The 25,174-nt window shown below is 41.0% G+C and overlaps 1 protein-coding gene across 3 annotated transcripts in view; it reads right to left on the bottom strand.

Moving 5' to 3' along the window:
* The window catches only part of LOC106584195 (trafficking protein particle complex subunit 8), a 105,975-nt gene extending 88,951 nt beyond the window's left edge, over positions 1-17,024 (bottom strand). For 2 of the 3 annotated variants that reach the window (XM_014169189.2, XM_014169191.2), the window contains exons 1-2: positions 16,588-17,024; positions 2,297-2,509 (exon numbers count right to left, since the gene is read on the bottom strand). In XM_014169189.2, the coding sequence (XP_014024664.1) occupies positions 2,297-2,509; positions 16,588-16,744 (370 nt within the window). In that variant the 5' untranslated portion in view covers positions 16,745-17,024. The remainder of the gene's footprint in view (positions 1-2,296; positions 2,510-16,587) is intronic. The other variant, XM_014169190.2, reaches the window with a different exon arrangement.
* Positions 17,025-25,174: the final 8,150 nt, after the last annotated feature.

Below are 25,174 nucleotides of genomic sequence, written 5' to 3'. Positions count from 1 at the left end.
AAGCCTGTACAGCATAGAAATATTCAAAAAAATGTGGCTAAGCAATTTTCTCCTGAATACAAAGTGTTACGTTTGGGGCAAATCCAATACAACACAATACAGAGTACCACTCTCCATACTTTCAAGCATAGTGGAGGCTGCATCATGTTACAGGTATGCTTGTAATCGTTAACCTGTCTGGGATAGGGGGCAGTATTTTCACAGCCGGATAAAAAAACGTACCCGATTTAAACTGGTTACTACTCTTGCCCAGAAACGAGAATATGCATACTATTAGTAGATTTGGATAGAAAACACCCTAACGTTTCTAAAACTGTTTGAATGGTGTCTGTGAGTATAACAGAACTCATATGGCAGGCCAAAACCTGAGAAGATTCCAAGCAGGAAGTGGCGTGTCTGACAATTTGTAGTCCTTCTGTTGCATCTCTATCAAAATTACAGTATCTGTGCTGTTACGTGACACTTTCTAAGGCTTCCATTGGCTCTCTAAAGCCTTCAGAAACCGGATTGACGAGTCTCCTGTCTCTGGGCAGATAACAGCAGCTCAGTTTGTCAGTGGTCTGCCTGGTGACAGAGAGACTGAAGATGCGCGTTCACGAGACTGCCATTTTTTTTCTTTCCCTCTTTGAATGAATACAACATTGTCCGGTTGGAATATTATCGCTATTTTACGAGAAAAATAGCATAAAAATTTATTATAAAACAGCGTTTGACATGCTTCTAAGTACGGTAAAGGAACATTGACATTTTTTGTCACGAAATGCGCTCGCGCGTTACCCTTTGGATAGTGACCTGAACGCACAAACAAAACTATGGATTATTTGGAACCAAAACAACATTTGTTGTTGAAGTAGAAGTCCTGGGAGTGCATTCTGACGAAGAACAGCAAAGGTAATCCAATTTTTCTAATAGTAATTCTGAGTTTAATGAGCCCCGAAGTTGGCGGGTGTCTGAATAGCTAGCCTGTGATGGCTGAGCTATGTACTCAGAATATTGCAAAATGTGGTTTCGCCGAAAAGCTATTTTAAAATCTGACATAGCGATTGCATAAAGGAGTTCTGTATCTATAATTCTTTAAATAATTGGTATGTATTTTGTCAACGTTTATGATGAGTAATTTAGTAAATTCACCAGAAGTTTGCGGTGGGTATGCTAGTTCTGAACATCACATGCTAATGTAAAAAGCTGGTTTTTGATATAAATATGAACTTGATTGAACAAAACATGCATGTATTGTATAACAATGTCCTAGGAGTGTCATCTGATGAAGATCATCAAAGGTTAGTGCTGCATTTAGCTGTGGTTTGGGTTTTTGTGACATATATGCTTGCTTTGAAAATTTTGGGCTGGGTACTCTGACATAATCTAATGTTTTGCTTTCGCTGTAAAGCCTTTTTGAAATCGGACAATGTGGTTGGATTAACAAGAGTCTTATCTTTCAAATGGTGTAAAATAGTCATATGTTTGAGAAATTGAAGTTATAGCATTTTTAAGGTTTTTGTATTTCGCGCCACGCTCTACCATTGGATATTGGTGAGGCGTTCCGCTAGCGGAGTTAAGGACTAGGTCGTTTTTCAGGATAAAAATAAACAGAATGGAGCTAGGCACAGGCAAATATTCTAGAGGAAAACCTGGTTCAGTCTGCTTTGCACCAGAAACTGCGAGATGAATTCACTTTTCAGCAGGACAATAACCTAAAACACAAGGCCAAATCTGCACTGAGTTGCTGACCAAGAAGACCGTGAATGTTCCCGAGTTGCCGAGTTACAGTTGACTTGAATCTACTTGAAAATCTATGGCAAAACCTGAAAATGGTTGTCCAGCGATGATCAACAAGCAATTTGACAGAACTTGATGAATTTAGAAAATAATAATTAGGCAAATGTTGCACAATCCAGGTGTGAAAAGCTCTTAGAGACCCAAAAAAACTTGGTTGTTATCATTGCCAAAGGTGATTCTAACATGGATTGACTCAGGGGTGTTGAATAGTTATGTAATGAAGATTTTATTTTTACAAATGTTCTAATTTTCCTTCCACCTTGACATGAGTATTTTGTGTAGATCGTTGACAAAAAAAGGCAATTAAATCCCAACTTGTAACAACAAAATGTGGAAAAAGTCAAGGGCTGTGAATACTTTCTGAAACCACTGCAACTAATTGAATGTACCCCATGTCTTCTCTCCCTTTCACTCTCAAGACCACCTCTTTTTTTGCCATTCCATGTTGCTCAGTCCATCCCTTGCCCTCTCTCCTGCTTCTAAACCCACCCTCATCCCCGCTTCTCGATATACTCACCACTAATATTGAGGTCATAGTCGCCAGCAGTAATGACATTGGCAACACCACCCTCAGCCGGTTGGCATGTCAACACCACCTCGCTGAGCAGCCGTCGGTGGGCATGGCCAGGGACGCCGGAGGCAGGGACAGAAGGGCGTGTCACCACATTGTTGACGCTGATGCGAAGGTTCTTCACCACCTGCACCTGGTTGTTGGGGTCCCTCATGTGACCTACGAGACAGAAAGTGTGTTTGAGATATACAGTCAATGTAGTCTAGAATCAGTTATCTTGCATCTCAAAACAACGTCTTGTTTAAAATTGATCCCATCGAACATGCTGAAACACATACAGTGGCAAGAGAAAGTATGTGAACCCTTTGGAAATACCTGAATTTCTGCATAAATTTGATCTGATCTTCATCTAGGTCACAACAATAGACAAACAGTCTGCTAAAACTAATAAACGTTTTCATGTCTTTATTGAACACACCATGTAAACATTCACAGTGCAGGGTGGGAAAAGTATGTGAACCCTTGGAATCAATAACTGGTTGACCCTCCTTTGGCAGCAATAACCTCAACCAAATGTTTTCTGTAGTTGCGGACCAGACCTGCACAATGGTCAGGAGGAATTTTAGACCATTCCTCTTTACAAAACTGTTTCAGTTCAGCAATATACTTAGGATGTCTGGTGTAAAGATCCTCAAATTATACTGTAAACTTAGATTTTCATTTCTTTAGTAATGCATAAGAGCATTATACCCTCCTAAAAATGTTAAGCCTCACATACCCAGTAACTGTTCTGACTGGAGCAGCTGTAGTGTAGCAGTTTTAGTAAGGGCTAACTGGTAAAAACTCAGAAAATCTTTTCACCGAAAAGGGAGGGCAGCCTCTCCTCGACATCGTTTATTTAACTCACCTCTAATGATTCAGTGATAAAGGATGAATCATGCACAGTAGTGATCATTTTGATTAAACTTCAATTAAAGATGAATTGTTGACATTTTATTTGCATATCAAATTAAAATAGTAAAAACATACATTTACCTCATTTTCAAAACCTTTAAATTGAATTGAGAAAATCTATTTTACCCAGTCAGATTTTTATTATATGAATCTGAAACTTGATTGAATTACTTATGCATCTAATTAATTATGTTAGATGTTTAGATTATCACTTTACCCATCTTTATTTTGGCATTAACTTGTTTACTATCGACATTGCCATTTAAAATTAGTCAACTGGGTGGGTTTCCTATGGGTTGGGAGTGATCAGCTGATGATCAGAGAGCATTGTCTTCTTCAAATTGAGTGGCTTATGGTTTGTAAACAAAAGATCAAGGTAATATCCAGGAGCCAAAAACAAGATTTATACCAGGACATTGGTCCCAAGATCCAGACCCAGTGAGTTGAGACCATGACAAGTTAAAGACCAAATTTATGTAGTCTTCCATACCACTAGATCAAGAGTCCATGGGCCCTTTCTTCAATTGTAAGAAACTCAAAGTATGTGAACCCTTTGGAAATACCAGAATTTCTGCATAAATTGGTCATAAAATTTGATCTGATCTTCATCTAGGTCAGAACAATAGAAAAACACAGTCTGCTTAAACTAATAAACAATTAAACGTTTTCATGTCTTTATTGAACACACCGTGTAAACATTCACAGTGCAGGGTGGGAAAAGTATGTGAACCATTGGATTTAAAAACTGGGTGACCCTACTTTGGTAGCAATAACCTCAACCAAATGTTTTCTGTTAGTTGTGGACCAGACCTGCACAATGGACAGGAGGAATTTTAGACCATTCCTCTTTACAAAACTGTTTCAGTTCAGCAATATTCTTAGGATGTCTGGTGTGAACTGCTCGAGGTCATGCCACAGCATCTCAATCGGGTTGAGGTCAGGAATCTGACTGGGCCACTCCAGAAGGCGTATTTTCTTCTGTTGAAGCCATTCTGTTGTTGATTAACTTTATGTTTTGGGTCGTTGTTCTGTTGCGTCACCCAACTTCTGTTGAGCTTCAATTGGCGGACAGATATTTTGCAGGAGAATGTAAGGCTGTCTTGATAAACTTGGGAATTCATTTTTCTGTCGATGATAGCAAGCTGTCCAGGCCCTGAGGCAGCAAAGCAGCCCCAAACCATGATGCTCCCTCCGCCATACTTCAGAGTTGAGATTAGGTTTTGATGTTGGTGTGCTGTGCCTTTTTTCCTCCACACAGTGTTGTGTTCCTTCCAAACAACAACTGTAGTTTCATCTGTCCACAGAATATTTTGCCAGTAGTGCTGTGGAACATTCAGGTGCACTTTTGCAAACTTCAGCCGTACAGCAATGTTTTTTTGGACAGCAGTCTTCTTCCGTGGTGTCCTCCCATGAACACCATTCTTGTTTAGTGTTTTACGTATCGTAGACTCGTCAACAGAGATGTGTGCGTGTTCCAGAGATTTCTGTGTCTTTAGCTGACACTCTAGGATTCTTCTTAACCTCATTGAGCATTCTGCACTGTGCTCTTGCAGTCAACTTTGAAGGATGGCCACTCCTAGGGAAAGTAGCAACAGTGCTCAACTTTCTCCATTTTCAGACAATTTGTCTTACCGTGGACTGATGAACATCAAGGCTTTTAGAGATAATTTTGTAACACTTACCAACTTTATGCAAGTCAACAATTCTTAATATTTGGTCTTCTGAGATATCTTTTGTTCGAGGCATCAGGCAATGAGGCATCAGGCTGCTCTAACCAACATCTCCAATCTCGTCTCACTGATTGGACTCCAGGTTAGCTGACTCCTGGCTCCAATTAGCTTTTGGAGAAGTCATTAGCCTAGGGGCTCAAATACTTTTTCCAACCTACACTGTGAATGTTTAAATTATGTATTCAATATAGACAAGAAAAATACAATAATTGCTGTGTCAGCTTAAGCACACTACATTTGTCTATTGTTGTCACTTAGATGAAGATCAGTTCGAATCTTATAACCAATTTATGCAGAAATCCAGGTAATTCCAAGAGGTTCACATACTTTCTCTTGCCACTGTATATAGGCAGTCAGATTTTAAAGTAACTGTCCAGTAAAACCTCACTTTTGAAAAGTTCATATTCTGTTAACTCATACCCAAATAAAGTTATTGACTAGTCTTATACTCGTATGTGGCCAATGCATAATTTGGAGAACCCCCCCCCCCCCAAAGAAACACTTAAAATACCACCTCAAACTTGTATCTCAAAACAGACATTTCAAAATGCTTGCCATTTCTTCAAAGTATGACATCATACTCCTGAGAAGGATGAGCTGGCCAATCAGTGGTCTAATTGCATGAATATTGTTAATGACCGGTATACGCCCCACCATTCTGTTGTTGGGGTACACCCTTTCCAACACAAAAGCTGCTTTTTAACATAGTTACCCATTTTTGGAAGGAAAACGATTTCACACATATTGTAAGTAATTACATATCATATCTAGAAACACTGGGCAGTTACTTTAAAAAGGAAGGGGATGTGGTTAGTTTGGTTAATGTCAGTGAAGATGTTTAGGCCTATATATGATAAATAAGGGTCCCTTACATAAACTAACCTATGACAGATCAAATGAAAAGTGTTAAACAAGACTGAGGGCCAATGCCTAACTACTTTTGACTACCACTAACATTATCAAGGGTGAGGACAACCGGACAACTGAGCATGCACCGAGTCTCACATACATACGCACGCACGCACGCCCCCCCCCCCCACCACCCACACACACAAAAAAAAAAAAAACACTTATTGGCATTCACATACATGATATTTTGCTAAATAAAGCTTTGTTCATGTGAGGTTATAGTAGCAACTGGCCATGTAACTTATGGTAGTAGTGTTTTCCACAAGAACAGAGCAGCGAGCAAATAGAAAGAGTAGCCAGCCAGTGCCCCCAGCCCAGGGGGGTCCAGGGAGGCTTGCATCCAGTGTGATGTTTAGTGCAGAAGGAGCTATATTTGTGGCAGCCTCTGGTACATTCTAATGCCTTTATTGTATCTGAAATAGGTATTTCTATCCATAAATAGGCAAATGTGTAACATCAAGGTCAACATTTCAAAAAGGTATGACAGATTTAAATAGGATTTTCTTGCAGCTTCACATGTGTAGTTACCGGAATAAGAGTCTCGATAGGCACAATGAGGCCATAACTCCTAGCAACAACAAAACAATCATTCAAAATGTCACATGGACACTGTTTTTGTCATGCCTAGTAGCCTGGTCTATTTGTGCTTCAAATAGTCAACTTCTCTATCATTTCCAGCCATGCTAAACCTCCCAGAAGAATGCAAAAGAAAAACAGCATTTCTTTAGTTCATATTATACAATGGGTTCTGTCAACAACAACAAAAAACATTGACAATAATAACCAATAATTAAATTATAATTTGGCTCAGCAGTCTAAGGAACTGCATCTCAGTGCAAGAGGCATCACTACAGTCCCTGGTTCGAATCCAGGCTGTATCACATTCGGCCATGATTGGGAGTCCCATAGGACGGTGCAAAATTGGCCCAGTGTCGTCCGGGTTTGGCCGTCATTGTAAATAAGAATTCGATCTTAACTGACTTGACTAGTTAAATAAATCCAAATAATCAGTAAACACTTCAAGCAGCGTGTGTGTGTGTGTGAGAAAACTAGACATCACATTCTTGCGTCCTTTGTCCATGTTTCCTCCATAACTTGCCTCTACTTGAAAGTGCATTGGAGCCTGAGGGGAAGAACCTTCCCTCTCCCATGTGCTATGAGGTGATGAATGGTGGAAACAAGGGGAGAGAGAATCTCAATTGCATTTCCTTCATTCCTCACATCCTCTCTCCTTCTCAAAACCCATTGGATAAGAAGGTGAGAGGGGAGGAAACTGACCTCATTCAATGGATTTTGAGGAGGAGAGAGGATGCAATGAATCAAGGAAATGCAATTGAGATTCTCCCAAGGACAGACGAAGCAATTATGACAACTATTCATATTTTTTGACAGTGCCAGACTGACTGAGCTACCATAATACCCATGGCCTGTCCAGAAACAACCCTTACTGCCCAGAGTCGAGAAACGTGAGATCTGAGAGGGATTGATGGGTGGTGACACTAAGCGCGCCATCTTACCCTCTGATAGGCTTGGTGGAATTTTGCTTACACGTGTCCAATTGTCTCAGATCTCAACAAGTGTCTATGTCTAGGGGTTGTTTCTGGACAGGACCCCACAACCCTTCGGGTGTGTGGTGGACCTACAGCACGACACTTGATGCATTGGTTGGATGTTTAATTCCATTGCTATACACACAGATTAGCACAGGTGTAAACTGGACAAACCAACGGCACCCCATCAGGCTGATCAGACAGGTCTGGGTAGCTGAAAACCTGTTGTAAACAGTGAATGGATACACTTGCATGTCTACTATTCATACCCTTGCTTCATTCCAGCTAGTTAGATGTGCAACCAATGACTAACTATAGCTAGGGCGTATCTCTAGTCTAGCAATAGATAGTCGTTTTGGCTGTATAGCATAATTTAATAAGATTAACAATTGTTAGCTAAGATATATCAGTGAGCTAAACAGTTACAGTAAAAGTAGTTCATTCATTTGTCAATACACACTAAATATTATGCAGAAATTGAGAAATCTTACCTTTGGCACTGTGGCAAGGTTTTGGGCAACAATTAATATATTAATTTATAGATAAGTTAGAATGGTGACCTCTCTGAAAGGACATGAAGTGTTGGCTGTGCACTTGACCAGGCATTCCACATTTAACCCCACCCACATTTGAACATAAAAATATCAGTCGTTTTTCTCCCCTCTTTCTTCAGTTAGTCTTATTTAATGCAAGATATGAATTGCTACAATATTTGTTTCAAAAGATGCCATTTATTAAAACAGAAAAGGGAAGGGAAGTAAATAGCCTACATTGGTTTTCCCTCTCAAAGAGTTTGCAAAGCAAATATCCACTGGATTGATGAAAATAATCATGATATCATTCTGCCAGGTAAGCATCGGCTACTTTGTAGTTAACATTTCATTGAGAAGGTTTTTAGGAAAGCCTTTCCATTTATCATCATTGCAAACGCCTACACAAATTGGTGGATTTGTGAACACACACAGACCAAAATAAGCCCATTGGGCTTATTTTTGGACAAGATTGTTGGCAGAAGAGAAACCCCACTCTTCCTCTCTGCTGTGTTTCCCTGTCATCGCTCGCTTTGTGACTGACAGGCGCCCATCCAATCAATAGATCGCTAGAAGATGCATATCATTCATTCAAGCGGGAGAGGGCACGAGGGACTAGCAAATTGAAACTAAACTGAAAAGTAGCTTAGTGGAAAATGTAGCCGACAATTAGTCTAACCGACAGCCGGCGCAAATAGAGTACCACAGTATGAGTCATACCCATAAAACCTTGGGGTCAAACAGGGAAATGGTTCTAATTGTTATTACCCATAGGGGGATTTCAGAAACACTTAAAATAAGGGCTATGTTTTAAGTTGACACCAGTGGCAATTAGCATGTAAATCTTGGTGGGGCAAAGTAAATAAAAAATGTTTTAGATGCATGCCAACAAACCCATACCACAACACGAAACACATTAGTTGCACTATCACAGTGACAAATGGTGCCCACACACTGTTAGAGTCTACATAAAGCGGTTCCAATAGCAATCCCAATAGCAGTCCCAACACCTTACCACTGCTACACCTGGCTATCAGCAGAGCCTTTCTGGCAGCGAAAAAGTTCATTCAGCCTCATTTAATGGCTTTAAAAAAATACATTGCTGATATGGCTGACTTGCTTAAACAAATGTGGTTTCTACTAGAGGTCAACAGATGATTTTTCAACGCCGATACCGATTATTGGAAGACCAAAAAAGCCAATACCGATAAAAAAGTTAATATATATTTGTAATAATGACAATTACAACAATACTGAATGAATAATGAACACTTATTTTAACTTAATATAAAAATGTACTTAGTCTCAAATAAATAATTAAACGTGCTCAATTTGGTTTAAATAATGCAAAAACAGTGTTGGAGAAGTAAAAGTGCAATATGTAAAAAAGCTAACGTTTAAGTTCCTTGCTCAGAACATATGAAAGCTGGTGGTTCCTTTTAACATGAGTCTTCAACATTCCCAGTTAAGAAGTTTTAGGTTGTAGTTATTATAGGACTATTTCGCTCTATACCATTTGTATTTCATAGACCTTTGACTATTGGATGTTCTTATAGGCACTATAGTATTGCCAGCCTAATCTCGGGAGTTGATAGGCTTGAAGTCATAAACAGTGCTGTGCTTCAAGCAAACAGAGAAAAGTGCGGTTTGAATGAATGCTTATGAGCCTGCTGCTGCCTACCACCGCTCAGTCAGACTGCTCTATCAAATATCAAATCATAGACTTAATTATAATATAAACACACAGAAATACAAGCCTTAGGTCATTAATATGGTCAAATCCGGAAACTATCATTTAAAAAAATAAAATTTAAAAAACTATTCTTTCAGTGAAATACAGAACCGTTACGCATTTTAATCGAACGGGTGGCAACCTTAAGTCTAAATATTGCTGTTACACATTCAACGTTATGTCATAATAATGTAAAATTCTGGAAATTAATTACCGTCTTTGTTAGGAAGAAATGGTCTTCACACAGTTCGCAACGAGCCAGGCGACCCAAACTGCTGCATATACCTTGACTCTGCTTACACTGAACGCAAGAGAAGTGTCAATTTCAGGCACCGCATTGATTAAATGCACCGCAAGACAAACTAGTTAAACTAGTAATATCATCAACCGTGTGTAGTTAACTAGTGATTATGTTAAGATCGATTGTTTTTTAAAAGATAAGTTTAATGCTAGCTAGCAACTTACCATGGCTCCTTGCTGCCTGCACTCACGTAACAGGTGGTCAGCCTGCCACGCAGTCTCCTCGTGGATTGCAATATAAATCCGCCATAATCGGCACCCAAAAATGCCAATTACCGATTGTTATGAAAACTTGAAATCGGCCCTAATTACTCCGACATTCCGATTAAATCAGTCAACATCTAGTTCCAACTGACCATTGAGATGTACAAACTATGGCATAAGAGGACGACGAGCGGATAAGAGTCAATCCGTAATTTCAGTCTGTCTGGTGCAGACCGGTGCACGAAATATAAGGAAGTCTCTAGATTTTGCTCGCCTGAAGTAGAGTATCTTATGATAAACTGTAGACCACACTATTTGCCAAGAGAGTTCTCAGCCAAACTTTTCGTGGCTGTTTATTTACCACCACAGACGCTGGCACTAAGACTGCACTCAGTCAGCTGTATAAGGAAATAAGCAAACAGGAAACCGCTCACCCAGAGGTGGAGCTGCTAGTGGCCAGGGATTTTAATGCAGGGAAATTTAAATCAGTTCTACCAAATTTCTATCAACATGTTAAATACGCAACCAGAGGGAAAAAACATTTCTAGATCACCTGTACTCCACACACAGAGATGCATACAAAGCTCTCCCTCTCCCTCCATTTGGTAAATCTGACCACAATTCTATCCTTCTGATTCCTGCTTACAAGAAACATTTAAGCAGGAAGCACCAGAGACTCGGTCTATAAAAAAAGTGGCCAGATTAAGCAGATGCTAAACTACAGGACTGTTTTGCTACCACAGACTGGAACATGTTCTGGGATACTTTCGATGGCATTGAGGAGTACACCACATTAGTCACTGGCTTTATCAATAAGTGCATCGAGAACGTCGTCCCCACAGTGACTGAACGTACATACCCCAACCAGAAGCCCTGGATGACAGGCAACATTCACACTGAGCTAAAGGGTAGAGCTGCCGCTTTAAAGGTGCGGGACTCTAACCCAGAGGCTTATAAGAAATCCTGCTATGCCCTCCGACAAACCATCAAGCAGGCAAAGCGCCAAAACAGGGCTAAGAGTGAATCGTACTACACCGTCTCCGACACTAGTCTTATGTGGCAAACTATTACAGACTACAAAAGGGAAACAACTGCAAGCTGCCCATTGACACGAGCCTACCAGACGAGCTAAATTACTTCTATGCTCGAATCGAGGCAAGCAACACTGAGGCATGCATGAGAGCATCAGCTCTCATGCAGGCCTAAATGACTACAGACCCGTAGCACTCACGGCTGTAGCCATGAAGTGCTTTGAAAGGCTGGTCATGGCTCACAACACCATTATCCCAGAAACCCTAGACCCACTCCAACTTGCATACCGCCCAAACAGATCCACAGATGATACAATCTCTATTGTACTCCACACTGCCCTTTCCCACCTGGACAAAAGGAACACTTAATTGAGAATGCTTTTCAATAACTACAGCTCAGCATTCAACACCACAACACCCTCGGCCACGCTAATCCTCAACACTGGAGCCCCTCAGGGGTGTGTGCTCAGTCCCCTCCTGTACTCCCTGTTCACCCACGACTGTTTGGCCAGGCACAACTCCAACACCATCATTATGTTTGCTGATGACAACAGTGGTAGGCCTGATCACCGACGAGACAGCCTATAGGGAGGAGGTCAGAGACCTAGCCGGGTGGTGCCAGAATAACAACCTATCCCTCAACATATAATCAAGACTAAGGAGATGATTGTGGACTACAGGAAAAGGAGGACCGAGCACGCCCCCATTCTCATTGACGGGGCTGTAGTGGAGCAGGTTGAGAGCTTCAAGTTCCTTGGTGTCCACATCACCAACAAACTAGAATGGTCCAAACGCACCAAGACAATCGCGAAGAGGGCACGACAAAGCCTACTCCCCCTCAGGAAACTAAAAAGATTTTGCATTGGTCCTCAGATCCTCAAAAAAATTCTACAAATGCAACATAGAGAGCATCCTGGGTAGTGCGTACGGCCCAGTACATCAATGGAGCTAAACTGCCTGCCATCCAGGACCTCTACACCAGGCGGTGTCAGAGGAAGGCCCTAAAAATTGTCAAAGACCCCAGCCACCCCAGTCATAGAATGTTCTCTCTACTACCACATGGCAAGCGGTACCGGAACACCAAGTCTAGGACCAAAAGGCTTCTCAACAACTTTTACCCCCAAGCCATAAGACTCCTGAACAAGTAATCAAACGGCTACCGGACTATTTGCATTGGCCCGCCCCCCCAACCCCTCTTTTACGCTGCTGCTCTCTGTTTATCATACATGCATAGTCACTTTAACCATACATTAATGTACATACTACCTCAATTAGCCTGACTAACCGGTGCCCCCGCACGTTGGCTACCAGGACTATCTGCATTGTGTCCGCCACCCACCAACCCCTCTTTAACTCTACTGCTACTCTGTTTATCATATATTCATAGTCACTTTAACTATACCTACATGTACATACTACCTCAACTAGCCTGACTAACCACTGCCTGTATACAGCCTTGCTACTGTTATTTTTCACTGTCTTTTTACTGTTGTTTTTATTTCTTTACTTATCTATTGTTAACCTGTTAGGGCTAGGGGGCAGCATTGACACGGCTGGATAAAAAACATACCCGATTTAATCTGGTTACCACTCCTACTCAGTAACTAGAATATGCATATACTTATTACATATGGATAGAAAACACCCTAAATTTTCTAAAACTGTTTGAATGGTGTCTGTGAGTATAACAGAACTCAAATGGCAGGTCAAAACCTGAGAGATTCCTTTACAGGAAGTGGCCTGTCTGACCATTTGTTGAACTTCTTTTCCATCTCTATCATTTACTAAGGATCTCTGCTCTAACGTGACACTTCCCACGTCTTCCATAGGCTCTCAGAGCCCGGGAAAAAACAGAATGTCGTCATTCCAGCCCCAGGCTGAAACACATTATCGCCTTTCTCAAGTGGCCCATCAAGAGACACTAGCTTATGCGCGTGACCCCGACCGCCCCCGCCTTTGGGATTTTTTTCCTCTGTTTGCCGAAAAGGAGATTCCCTGTCGGAATATTATCGCTTTTCTACGAGAAAAATGTCGTAAAAAATTGATTTTAAACAGCGGTTGACATGCTTCGACGTACGGTAATGGAATACTTAGAATTTTATTGTCACGAATTGCGCCAAGCGCGTGACACTTCTTTACTATTTCAGATAGTGTCTGGAACGCATACGAACAAAACGCCGCTATTCGGATATAACGATGGATTATTTTGGACCAAACCAACATTTGTTATTGAAGTAGCTGTCCTGGGTGTGTATTCTGACGAAGACAACAAAAGGTAATGACATTTTTATAATAGTAAATATGATTATGGTGAGTGCTAAACTTGCCGGGTGTCTAAATAGCGAGCCCGTGATGCCTGGGCTATGTACTTAGAATATTGCAAAATGTGCTTTCACCAAAAAGCTATTTTAAAATCGGACATATCGAGTGCATAGAGGAGGTCTGTATCTATAATTCTTAAAATAATTGTTATGCTTTTTGTGAACGTTTATCGTGAGTAATTTAGTAAAATGTTAGCGAATTCCCCGGAAGTTTGCGGGGGTATGCTAGTTCTGAACGTCACATGCTAATGTAAAAAGCTGGTTTTTGATATAAATATGAACTTGATTGAACAAAACATGCATGTATTGTATAACATAATGTCCTAGGGTTGTCATCTGATGAAGATCATCAAAGGTGAGTGCTGCATTTAGCTGTCTTCTGGGTTTTGGTGACATTATATGCTGGCTTGAAAAATGGGTGTCTGATTATTTCTGGCTTGGTACTCTGCTGACATAATCTAATGTTTTGCTTTCGTTGTAAAGCCTTTTTGAAATCGGACAGTGTGGTTAGATTAACGAGAGTCTTATCTTTAAATGGCTGTAAAATAGTCATATGTTTGAGAAATTGAAGTAATAGGATTTTTAAGGTTTTGAAAATCGCGCCACAGGCTGGCAGTGGCTGTTACGTAGGTGGGACGAATTCGTCCCGCCTAGCCTAGAGAGGTTAACCTAATACCTTTTTTTTTTTTTTTATTGCAATGTTGGTTAGGGCCTGTAAGTAAGCATTTCACTGTAAGGACTACACCTGTTGTATTCGGCACACGTGACAAATCAACTTTGATTTGATTTTTGAATTTGTGATTTCCAACTTGTGTAATTTTTATGTCCAATGGCCGATGAGCACCGATCGGTTTTATTTATAATTTCTCTTCATATGAAAAGGATTAAAAAAAAGATTTGCCAGTAGATTGTTGACTTGATTCATGATGACTGCTAGCTTGCTAGCTAAGATTTTGAAAGTATGATAGATATAACGTAGATATAACGTGATTTGACGTCACTTTATCTGTGGCCAATGACCTTGTGCCTTCTTGAGGGCACTTCTAATGTAACTCCATGGCAGCACCCAAGGGGCTTGAATATTCAAGCTCTACCCTTAGATTTGGCAATGACATAGTATCCCCATGAGTGACAGAAGACTGAGCCAATCACGGCGCAACTAGAGAAAGTACCAACCCCTAGGCTCCGTATCTTCCGCTGGCTGTCCCACCACTACAGAAAGCACTGAGCTAGGCTGAAACACCTGCATTTTGGAGCTGCCTTAAGCAAAAAAAAAGAGACCAAGTTAGTATACGGCTTTATTAACAAAAATTCTGCACAAAAAAATATATGTTTTACATTGTTTGCAAACTGATGCGTGACCCTTAATGGCAAAAAATAGGATTTATTTTTTGGGGCTAGAAAGGTGGGGCTCAAAACAAGTGTGGTTCTGCCCCACCTGCACTGAATGACTGGTCGCCACTGTTTGACACAATAGCTTTTAGCAAAGGTGTCAGCTAGAGATGACACGCAGGATCTTGCAGGGATTTGTAGTTTGGCATGATGTCTACGTTGATGCTAATTAGCATTTTCAAATCAGAGTAAATAGAGCTGAATATATTGATGAATGTCACCTTGCCCGAGAGAGATTTAAATGGTTATCAAAACGTCACGCCAGGGTAAGTCTACACGAAACACAGCCCTTATTTTAAGTGTTTCTAAAATCCCTGCTAGGTTTTAAGGGTATTATGACCCCTCCACTTTGGGGCTCTACGGAAAACACTGTGGCACTTCTTCACAGTGATGTCCTCCAAGTCAGCCCCATCTACAATCTGGACACATTCCTCCAGAAATGAGATTAAATGTGTTGGAATTTAAACACACACCAAGAGCTTATTCTCTGGAATTTTGTGAAATTGCCACTCCTTGTTTCCTGCTCCTCTTCTTCTCTTGGGGAGATTATACATTTGATTAATCTAATGTAAATTGTGTCTATGAGAGGACTCATTATTAGACAACTAGGGTTATGATAGGGCAATGACACTTATGGCTGTGAGTTTATCACAGCCTGATAATCAAAACCTAGAGCCTTGTTGTTTGCAAAACACGGCGGTTTTCCAATTTCACTTGAACCATAGCAAAAATAAAACACTAGACGTGATTGGTAGGCCTTGCCCTTTGCAAATATATGATACCTACGGGATGGATATGGGTTGGTAGCTAGCTAGATTACATAATGAGTGAGGAACCAAGCCATGAGTAACCTGGCGTTTTAAATGCCAGTGGTAAACCAGCATTAAACCGAATTACGAATACAACCGTCATCTACTCTAGCCAAAGACACTCTGGCTAGTGGCTGCTTAATCCAAGTTCAACTGAATGTCTATTTCTGTCTCAGAATCCATCTTGTTTAGCCAGTTAGCGAGCTTGCTAGCTACGTTATGTCAAATGTTGTTGTTGGGCGTTGCTCAGTCAGTGGCAGTGTCACACGAGACGACTGTGTTAGTTGGCTAAACACCTCTGAATTTGGCTAACTAGCAAGCAGATAACTTCAAGGAAGGGTGTCTAAGCAATTTAGTTAGCTAAATTAGCATGACAGGCGAAGCTTAGCTAACTCCCAAGTCGTCCCTCCCATCCCCGGCCCTAATGGACTTGGGCCTCTTCCCCGCTGCGTTGAAACGAAAGCAATTTTAACTAACAAACGCTACAAATGCACCCAAGGCGGTTGCAGCCGTACACTGGCAGACATCTCGGGTGTCAGTGGGCCCTATCGTGTGACACATTCAAGAAACAAGACAAGGCTCCTGTTTCAACACCACGTATGCTACTGCTGGTTAGCCCTTCCTGTCACTTGACTTGACACAGCCAAGTGACGGCGATAAATGCAATTGGCTAACGTTAGCTTAGTTGGCTAGGAGGACAACATCATGCTAATGCTAACTAGTTAACAATTGTGAACACACAATGCCGCAAACATAGCTTGGTTTAAGATGTCCCTGTGTAATGTGTTGGTCTTGAGCATAAAAACGTTTAGTTGTTGTGTGTCAAAACCCTTACCTTCGGATGTTAACCGGCAGAAGGGCCTTAGCAGCTCCGAGAAATTCAGGTTGTTTTTACGAGTCACTTTCTCCGCATCTTCGCTGCACAGGACCGCCACCATCGGGACAAACGAGTCCTGGATGAATTCCTGCACCGACTGTACGCACTGAGCCATCGCGGTCTGCTTGATAGGCCCAGGCTACGAAAATGTATTTCTCTCTGGATTTAGATAGTGAAACGCTAACTATCCGCTTCTGACTTGAAAATAACTCCCTTACTGATCGTGCAAGGCAGCCATGTTGAATTCTACAGTTGCTTGCTGTGGAGCAGCACAGTGGTGGTCATGTTATTGCCGCGTTCAAAACAACGGGGAATTAGGAAATCTCCGACTTCGGAGCGTTCAAAATCACTGGGAACTCGGGGGAAAAAACTAGCTCCGACTGGGGAAAAATCGATTTGAACAGTCATCCAACTCGGGCCTCTGTCTAGAGCTCCGACCTGAAGATCACTGACGTCATGATTTGACCTGGGTTTTTTTTCCGGGTACCCAGTTGTTTTAAATGCGGCATATGTAGGGAGACCGGACAGTGGCAGCTACATAGTTTGAGCCAAATTTCGAATCAAAATAAATTATTTTGATTATTTGTTACAGGTCTGTGTACTTTTTGCCCAATGAATATTTCATATTAGATGACAAGATACAAAACGAGTAAAGAGTCGTTCCTCGTTTATTTGATTTGAATCTGAAATCAAACATCACATCAACGGTTTTGTTTTTATTTTCTAAAGGAAATAACGATAAACTAGATAATGATTTGATTATTCAAATATTGTGTTTTTAAGACTGTCACTTCCAGAACTTTTACAACCTTAACGACTAAGCCAATTTATACTTGATCTGAAAATGTGATCGGAGACTCAATATGGAGGGAGTGACCCAATAGCGTAGCCTCGCTGTGCGCCTCCGAAATGTTGTAACAATGCGGAGGGGTACATATAGTTCCGCATTGACATGATTGGTTTACGGTCGGGGTAGGAGGTCCTGTATAAACACAAACTCACTTCCTTGGTAATAATATTTTACATAACACAGCGAGTGTGATTAGGGGTCGACCCTGCATGGAAAGGGAGAGAGCCCCTGAGGGGTGGTGTTTTTGTTTGGGGGGGCGCTTGTTTGAAATTGAAAAGTGTCACATCAATACAAAGCAGCTGCATTATAAGTGGGATGCACTGTTGAGCACTACATCCGGAGGGGTTTGTGCTGATGGTATGGAGATTGTGACAGCCAGTTAAATGGCGTCCCTTGAGAAAGCAAGAACAAGATATGTCAGGAGAAGTGCAGTATTATGATAAGGAGACGTATACTTGGAATATGGAGGAGGAATGGAGGGGAAAAGAGAGGCAGAGGAGGTCTAAGAGAGAGCGGGAGGAAGATACAAGCTTGAGTCAGTTAAAAATTGCAGAAAAAAGGGAGATGGTTTGTTAAAGAAGAATGGTAGAAAGTGTAAGCGAAGTGAGCTGAAGACAGGAGGAGAAATGGAAGTGAATTAGGGCAAAGTACATGAGGTAGTGCTTTGAGAAAGCTAACTGGAAGTGAGCGGGCAGGACAAATGTTATCAATGGAGGGGTCTGTGGATGAGTGCACTGTGGCAGTACCGTCTGTAATTATATCAGCTGCAGATGTGACTGTTACAGTGTGTTCGGAGGGAGGAAGACTGTGGTTGGTGCCGTGGTGAACAGACGAGGGCTCAAAGGTGGTGCAGGAAAGGTATATGGCTCTAAGGGTACTTAAGAACTTGTCCCAAGTAAGATGGCGGACTGAACACAGCAGTGTAGATCACCTCAAGATAAAAACGTAATATTCAATATCGGTAAGTTATTAGCACTTCACAAACTGCTGGGTAATAACCTTCAATCTGGGTAACGACACAAAACAAATCATAAGACAAGAGAAATGTAACAACAAATATTACGAAAACAACACCCAAACATGACAGAGAGTGATCGCGAAAAGAAAATGCAACTCTTCGATGGACACAGACAATTTAATCTTTTCACCACTGGGAATGGTAAGGGTGGAAACCGATCTGTTAAAATCGCTAAATGACAAACTGGGCGTACTTGAATTAGTCAGTATGGATATAAAGGAGTTGAAGGCAACCCTCGAGATGAGTGTCGAAAAAGCTGCGACATTGGAGAAAGAAACAAACATCCTAAAAGGGACAGTCAATAAGATTGAAACTGATGGTAATGAACTTAAAAAGGAGAGAAGCCTTACTTGACATACAGACTAGATCCATGAGAGAAAATCTGGTACTTACTGGTATCCAAGAGAACGAAGGAGAAGTTCCTGGGGGCGTAGTTGGGGAGTTCCTCCTTACAGCGCTTCAGATCCCACGCGAAGCTGTCGACAAAATCCAACAGAGGACAGAGATATGGCTGCCCGATCGTTGCCAAATTTGCTGGGTAAAAGACTCGCTGGCACGAAATTAGGCATGAATGTTCAGTTCCCGAAGGAAATTGCAGAACGAAGTAAAGTTCTGTACTCAATCTTCAAGGAAAATAGATTAAAAGTGAAATGTGTAGCTCTCGTAGTCGATAAACTGTATATTGATAACCAAATGTTCAGAGCCACAAAGACTACTCCATGGCTATTCTAAATATTACAAAGTTCCCATAGAGGAGTCAAATAATGTTACACCCAATACTAGCCATGGTAGGGATTGTAATTAAACAATATATAGAAAATAAATGAAATGCAACAATTGTTAAAGAAATAAACTACACTATACCATTCTAGATAGGGAATGTTGGAAAATAATTAGTTTTACTTTCCATTTATACTATTTCATAAATTGATAAGACAGCGTTAGATGAAAGGATAATTAGTGAAATAATACATCTTCAAATATAAGGAACTGGAACAAAAAAGTACTCAATCAACATGGTAGAGATAATACACAGAAGACATAGAAGGCACAGTATGTGATTATGTGCAGATGTATTGTGATGGAAGGTGGGGTGTGTGTTTTTGTGTTTGGAAAAGTGTGGAGTTAAGTGAGTGAAAAAGAATAGGGGTTGCAAATCCCAGAGCCCATGTGTGTTTGTGAGCAGGGGTTGTGAGAGAGAGCTTTCAATTTTGTGCAGATATGGGATATACGTTTTAAAATAAATGATTAATATTTATTTATCAACTGTCCTATCATGATGGAATGGTCAACAACCGTATACCCTAGACACCCACCTGAGCGACCCATACACTAAGGAGAAGTCCTTATCTGTTTTATGGGCCTACTGTAAGTAGTCTATAAGCAGCCAAATCAGAAAGATAAATGTGGTCAGAGACCCACTTAAGCAGCACTGCCCCCTCAAGATTGTGAGCCTGCCTGGCAGGGTTGGTCCTACAAAGCCAAATCCCCCTGATGGGAGTGCATTATCTACAAGGACATTTTCAAAGCTGCTAATGAGAACCTTGACGACCTTGTACCTAGCCGGTGGGGATTGAACACTTCAATAGAACGTTAGGGAACATGCTCAGAGCATTACCACTGAGGACCAAGCGAGAATGGCCTCAGCAGATCCAAACACTGACTTTCGTATACAATGCAACCATCCGCCGTGTCCCCCGGCTTCCAGTTGACGTCATGTTTAAGGCAGTCCTCCAAGATCTTGTTGTGGTAGAATTCAGTACTTACTCTAAGACTCCTCTCGACCTTGACCGAAGCAGCAGGAATTGCACAACACATTTGCAAAGAACAGCAACACCAGACAAGACAATACAACAAGAAGGTTAAAGGGGTCTCGCTCCACGAAGGAGATTGAGTGTTACTGGCAAACAAAGGGAAAAAGGGGTTAGAAGAAACTGGCAAACAAGTGGGAGCCTGTGATGTGCACAGTGGTCGAGAAGGAATCTACTGCTAGATGGCAACTTCTTACCTGTCAAGGAGCCTCGGGATGATGGATCTGAAAGAGAAAGTGATCTTACCTGTGGTAGTCCGGAAATGGATGATGTCAGTAACCTGGAAAGGGTATTGCCCCTGAGTCAGTCACATCTCTTGAAATAGATCCCTCTCCAGCTGTACCTGAGACAGACACTGTCATTGACCTGGACAATGTTGACTTTTGCCCTGTTTACAGCTCAGACAACTGGTCATGACAGTGTCTAGACCCCCTTACCCATACTGGACTCAGTAGATGCCCAGGGTCCAGTTCGAACAAGAACAGGAAGGGGGGTTAGATCAGTGAATTGCCTTATTGAGTCCATGGTTCAGAGACCTTTTAGATGGATCTGTGGGTTGTCGTCAGGGAAAGCTCAGGCCTATAATATGTTGAGGTCTCTCTATCAAACATGAATTGATTAGATTTATCAGACAAAATAGGTATATGTAAAGTTGAAAGACCAAGTGTCCTGTGGTGTAGGCTGCACCACATTGCTCTATTAAGGTTAGAGGCCTGATCAATCTTTTAAACTCCTTTTTTAACTAAACTGAAGATGAGATCTTTAGAGAAGCTGGTCTAGTCAAGGGTCATTTGTCTCATTAACTATTCGTGCTGTTATTAAAGGCTAAAGTATATATATTTTAAGTGTGGTAGTTTTGGTGAAATTCAGGAGGGGTGAATGTAACAGGAGTTAGTAAACTGATGAATATTCACTAAATCACACTTTTCCTCGTTTGTTTTTGGTTGAATCTCCTACTGGTTTTTGTTGGGCTCTGAGTGTGACGTCAGCGCTGCGCACATAAGCTTGTTCTTGTTTACAAACGTTGGAGTAAAACAAGCTTACATTTTGGGTTCTGATGGGTCTTGACAGTTGAACTAAGCTCATGATGCACTTATAAGTTATATTCTTCAAGAATCAATGAGTACATATCATTAATTTATCAGTCCAAAAATTGATGTAGTAACTGCCGATTTCCCCTTTAAATTACAGTACCAGTCAAAAGTTTGGACATACCTACTCATTCAAGAGTTTTTGCCTTCAAGCTGTCTTCAAGGTAAAGGGTGGCTACTTTGAAGAATCTCAAATATAATATATATTTTGATTTGTTTAACACTTTTTTGGTTACTCCATAATTTCATATGTGTTATTTCATAGTTTTGATTGTCTTCATTATTATTCTACAATGTAGAAAATAGTACAAATAAAGAAAAACCTTTGAATGAGAAGGTGTGTCCAAACCTTTGACTGGTACTGCACATCTCAACTGGGAAACTAGGCCCTGATCCGTCAGTCTCTCCTGGAATGTCACCTCCAGACAGTCCCGGGAAAAAGTGCCTCACACATCGAAAACCAAATAGGCAATGAGGTATGCTAGGCTATGGTTTACAATGTTTATTTTTCAAATTACAGTGGATTCAGGAAGTATTCAGACCACTTGACTTTTTCCACATTTTGTTATCTTGCAGCCTTACTCTAAAATTGATTAAATAAAAAAAATTCCTAGTAGTATTTTACTGGGTGACTTTCACTTTTACTTGAGTCATTTTCTATTAAGGTATCTTTACTTTTACTCAAATATGACAATTGGGTACTTTTTCCACCTTTTTCCACTACGCAAATGCAATGCACCTCCCAATTTACAAATCAAGCACTGATTGTAACAGTGTAGTAGCCTACATATTTTGATTAATAAACATTGTAAACCATTGGCTAATAGCCTTTGCAACTTGGTTGTTGAACTGTGAAGTACTTTTCTCCGGGACTGTCACTGAAGGTGACGCAGTCCAGCAGAGACCGAAGGAGTCAAGTCTTAAACGCTCGATAGCACATTGGAGCGTTTCAAAGGACACATCATGCTCATAGATCCGTGGACAGAGCTCCGTTTTTATATCATACCTAATTATTGATGTAGTTTATAGGCTTATTAGAAGTGTCCAGATCCTGAAATAGGCAAAACTAGGAACAGTTCTCAATGGGTCATGACTGCTGTGAAGATCATTGGTCATGACCTGTGATTTCCACCAGCACATGATTAAATGCCTCTATAATGGAATATTGAATAACAATCATGCTTTCCTGTAAAATCGAGTGGTTATGTTGTCTAAGATCCTAGGCACTGAAGCTTGTGGGGATCAGTTGCATGTTATTGAGCCTATCCACAATTATATAGACTACAGGTTAAAGTGCTGGAGGTTGTAAAAGTGGCTTACTCACTGACCTAGGCCAATTTGGACTGAGCACATGACCAACTACAGTAACTGTCAATCATCAATCATTGGAACGAGAAATAAACAAATCAATAAATAACATTTAGCTGATTATTCGATTACATAATGTTTATTCGATTACATAATATGTAAGATCAAAAACATCATAAACACCCGTTTATCATGTTATGTGTGGTCAGGAAGCCACGACTATTAAACACTAACGGGTTGAACCAGAACCGATCATTTAAAACGCAAGGTTTGAATAATCAAATCATTATTCAGTTTTTCAGTATTTCATATTTTCTTTAGACAATAAAAACAAAAAGCGAAACAGTTTATGTTGTTTGATTTCAGATTCAAAGAAAATAAAAGAGGAATGACCCTTTACTCATTTTTTATCTTGTCATCTAATAGGAAATATTAATTGGCCAAAAAGTACATGGACAAATGTGAATAGGGTATATGGAGCTCACCAACTTGTAGTCCTAAAAAACGGAAATGATTTACCTCTGGTTCCTTCAGTCATTCCTATGAGCAAAATTAATGGGAAAGAATAGGGTTTTGGAATAAACTCACAACAGGCTTATGAGATCTTATATGTTTTGTTCTATGAGATCATTTTAGTCAGTTAACATGTGCGTTTATGTGCGTTACATAAATCCTTCAAAATTCACAAAAAGTGACAAGCTGATGAAGATGAGAACAAAACGTACAAAATACCCTAAGCCTGTGTTTACCACAGACTTTATTTTCAGCGTTTATCCAAAACCCCTGCAAAAACTCGGTTAATTTTCCCATAGACTTTGTTCAACAAACCATGGCGCAATTGGTGTCTACAAAAATACGCTATTACTGTTGCTCTCAATTCTTTAGTGTGTTCACTGAGTGAACAAAACTTTAGGAACATGACATAGACTGACCAGGTGAATTCAGGTGAACGCTATGATCCCTTATTGATGTCGCTTGTTAAATCCACGTTAATCAGTATAGATGAAGGGGGGGAGACAGGTTAAAGAAGGATTTTTAAGCCTGGAGACAATTGAGACATGGATTGTGAATGTGTGCCATTCAGAGGGTGAGTGGGCAAGACAAACAATTTAAATGCCTTTTAACGGGGTATGGTAGTAGGTGCCAGGCGTACAGGTTTGAGTGTTTCAAGAACTGCAACGCTGCTGGGTTTTTCACGCTCAACAGTTTCCCGTGTGTATCAAGGTGGTCCACCACCCAAAGGACATCCAGCCAACAAGACAGAACAGTGGGAAGCATTGGAGTCAACATGGGCCAGCATCCCTGTGGATGTCCCAACAAACTGAGGCTGTTCTGAGGGCAAAATGGGGTGCAATTCAATATTATGATGGTGTTCCTAATGTTTTGTACACTCAGTGTATATCCCAATGACACAGCATTGATATACGCCTGCCCGAATAGTCCCCGTCTCCCCTAATCTGCATCAGATGTGTTCATAAGTGCACTGCTACTCACATAATGTTTCAGAGATATCAAGTTATGGTTTGGTCCGGACTGCATTCTCACCTGTAGCAAACCGCACCACGGTACAAATGAAATCAGCCCGAGACCATCCTTTTTGAGCAAATCACAGTGAGTTGTTTAGTGCGCTCCCGAGTGCAGGTTGTCCAAACGAACCTGGGGGTAAATTGAACAGAGTTTGTAAAAACCACACCGAAAGCCCCCTTAATCTCTTTGGGTGTTTTCACACTTTGTCCCTTTCAGACAATTTTTGTGAACTCACTCCGGTTGCCAGCTCACTACCCGCCAGATTTTTTCCGTCTGACCTGGAATTCAAACTGGCAACCCTCCAGTTGCTGACTCGCCTCTCTAACCTCTAGGCTACCTGCCTCTGCTGAGTCCCCAACAACCAGATGTTCCGGTTTTCAGGGTTAATGGAAAGAGCGCTTGTAACCCAACGTCCGCTTTTGGACCTTAAGAAGGCGACACTACATCTTAAGTCCTCCTCCACATTTACTGGATTGGTTGAATACCCCCAACAGTTTAGTTTCTTTTCGTCGAGACCATTATGTAGGGGATCTAGTTTCAGGTGTTTTGTTCAGTTCCAGCCTGAATTTAGAATTGATTACATTTTCACACAATACCCTATAATGACAAAGCAAAAACAGGTTTCTAGAATTTGTTGCATATTTATATATATATATATATATAAAGATCACATTTACACAAGTATTCAGATCCTTTACTCAGTACTTTGTTGAAGCACCTTTGGCAGCGATTACAGCCTCAAGTCTTCTTGGGTGTGATGCTACAAGCTTGGGACACCTGTATTTGGGGAGTTTCTCCCATTCTTCTCTGCAGATCCTCTCAAGCTCTGTCAGGTTGGATGGGGAGTGTAGCTGCACAGCTATTTTCTGGTCTCTCCAGAGACATTTGATCGGGTTCAAGTCCGGGCTCTGACTGGGCCACTCAAGAACATTCAGAGACT

This window comes from Salmo salar, chromosome ssa23, assembly GCF_905237065.1.
Source record: "Salmo salar chromosome ssa23, Ssal_v3.1, whole genome shotgun sequence".
Lineage (NCBI taxonomy): Eukaryota > Metazoa > Chordata > Actinopteri > Salmoniformes > Salmonidae > Salmo > Salmo salar.
Note: the sequence above shows the minus strand (reverse complement) of the source record. Positions and strands in the feature narration are given on the sequence as shown.